The following is a 2,295-nucleotide window of genomic DNA, read 5'->3' as shown; positions in this document are numbered from 1 at the left end:
AGCAAATAATCTGAGAAGCTGGATTATATGAAAAACCACTGGAGGAAGGGTCATTCACAACCTCTTTAATGTGTTCAAGAGCAAAGATGTCAGTTTGTACCTCTGACCCAAATCATGGTATAAGGAAGACCACAGGAGAATTGATGCATTTGAATGATGATGTAGAAGAATTTTGAAAGTACCATGGACTATCAGAATAACAAACAAATCTGTTGGAGGAAGTGCAGTCAGAATGATCTTTAGAAGCAAGGATGGTGAGACTTTGTCTCTCATACTTTGGACGTATTATCAGGAGAGACCAGTTCCTGGAGAAGGACATTATGCTTGTTAAAATGGATGGTTGGCATAAAAATAGAAAGACTCCCAACAAGACAGACTGACACAGTAGCTACAACAATGGGCTCAAACATAACAACAATTGTGAGGAGGGCCCAGGGTCAGGCAGTGGTGCCATCTGTTGTTCATAGGGTCTCTATGAGTTGGAACTAACTTCATGACACCTAACAACTACAACACCTGGTAGAGAATTCCATGCCCAACACAGAGCTATCACATAAACGTGCTGCTGTTGTAGTCCAATAAATAAATATATTTTTAAAGTAAAAAGAATGAGTTTGTGTTCAAAATCTTTTAAGAAAGAGATACCTGTGCTTTCTACCAATTTTATTGTTTCTTAGAATTGGTGATGAGTTTAATAAATGAGAGAAATTAAATGACAGGTATGAAGGCAAGGCCATTAGCTACAACTGTGTGTTGTGTTTCTATGTCTTCTAGTTCTTCTCATTCCTTAATGTTTCTTGGCCCCATCCCTAGGTTAAGGTATCTGCTGACATGCTCCACTTGCAGGGCCCACAGATGCTACAGATGCTAGAGAAATCCTTGAGGAAGAGTCTCCCTGAGTCCTTAAAGGTAAGAGTGAAAAATTATTTGGTCAACAAGGAATTGCAACCTCCTGTGGAAGAGGAGAAAAAGAGAAAGCATGCTCACTGAGCATCTATGAAGTACCAGCTTCCACTCATGATCCATTTCATTTAGTTCCCATCATCTCTCTGCAAGGAAGTTACATATCTCCATAGCCCAGAAGACAAAAGTGAGGCTCAGCTACTTACCAAGATCATACATAGTGAGTGGTAATGTTACTACTTGAAACTACTTATGCTCTTTGCTCTCAATAATTCTGTCTACTCAAAACATTTGCTTGTACTTTTCCAAGATTTTTTTCATTTTAACAGTGGAAAATTTCCCAGAATTGCAAGGTTGACTAAAACTTGCATGCTAATATTTAATTTTGTTCTTCCTAAAAGTCATGTGCTTGATGAGAGATCAACCAATATTGTTCTTTTAAACTGTTAACAGGCCAAACCTTATTTTGTCAAACCCTACAGGATTATGTGTACTTTGAGGTGAGATGGAAACTTTGGAAATGGATTAATGATCTTTGGTCATAGATTAGTTGCAACATTAATACAGGTTACAAAACACCTGGAATATTACCAAGGGTGAAGAATGCAATTGTTTTATAATAAAGTTATCACTTAAACAAGAAGACATTTAAAAATGCTGCAAGTGCATTACTTAGCAACAGAGCTTAAAAATACATTAGGCAAAAATTAATAAAACTGAAAGAAGAAATAGGCAAACCCACAAGTATAATTAAAGACTTCAATTTTCTCTCAGTAATTAATAGAACAAGTAGACAAAAATTTAACCAAACAATCAGCCAACTTGGCCTACTTGCCTCTTTCAGAAAAGTCTCCCTAAAGTGAAATAATACACATTTTTCTCAAGTTGACATGGAACATTTATAAAGATGTCTTTAAGTGCTGTCAAGTCAGTTTCGACTCATAGCAACCCTGTATAGGGTTTCTGAGGAGCAGCTGGTAGGTTTGAACCACTGACCTTGTGGTTTGCAGCCTAGTGCTGATCCTGCAACACAACACTAGGAGCCCATATTTAATCATTTATATATTCTGAGTGTTTTTGTGTACATCCCCCCCCGCCCCCAATTAAAAACAGAGGGAATGGAATCAAATACTGTTGAATGATGATGTATACGGAGGAGGCTGTAATCATTGCAATGAAATGATGAGTTTAAAACCGATGTTCTTCCATGTAAACTATCACTCAATTCACAATAAATAATATCAAATGTATTCTTGAACAATAATGGCAATAAACTTAAAACAAAAAATTAGAAGTTATGTGGAAAGTTCTCAGATATTTAGCAACTATAGAACAAACTTCTAAATAACTCATACTTCAGAGTAACAAGAAAAATTAAGAAATATTTGAATT

General features: G+C 36.3%; 1 protein-coding gene across 1 annotated transcript in view; it reads left to right on the top strand.

Moving 5' to 3' along the window:
- Nucleotides 1-831: 831 nt before the first annotated feature.
- The window catches only part of GLYAT (glycine-N-acyltransferase), a 23,457-nt gene continuing 21,993 nt past the window's right edge, over nucleotides 832-2,295 (top strand). The window contains exon 1 of the mRNA XM_006875768.1: nucleotides 832-909. Within this exon, the coding sequence (XP_006875830.1) occupies nucleotides 832-909 (78 nt within the window). The remainder of the gene's footprint in view (nucleotides 910-2,295) is intronic.

Source organism: Chrysochloris asiatica, unplaced genomic scaffold (genome assembly GCF_000296735.1).
Source record: "Chrysochloris asiatica unplaced genomic scaffold, ChrAsi1.0 scaffold00339, whole genome shotgun sequence".
Classification (NCBI taxonomy): Eukaryota; Metazoa; Chordata; class Mammalia; order Afrosoricida; family Chrysochloridae; genus Chrysochloris; species Chrysochloris asiatica.
Note: the sequence above shows the minus strand (reverse complement) of the source record. Positions and strands in the feature narration are given on the sequence as shown.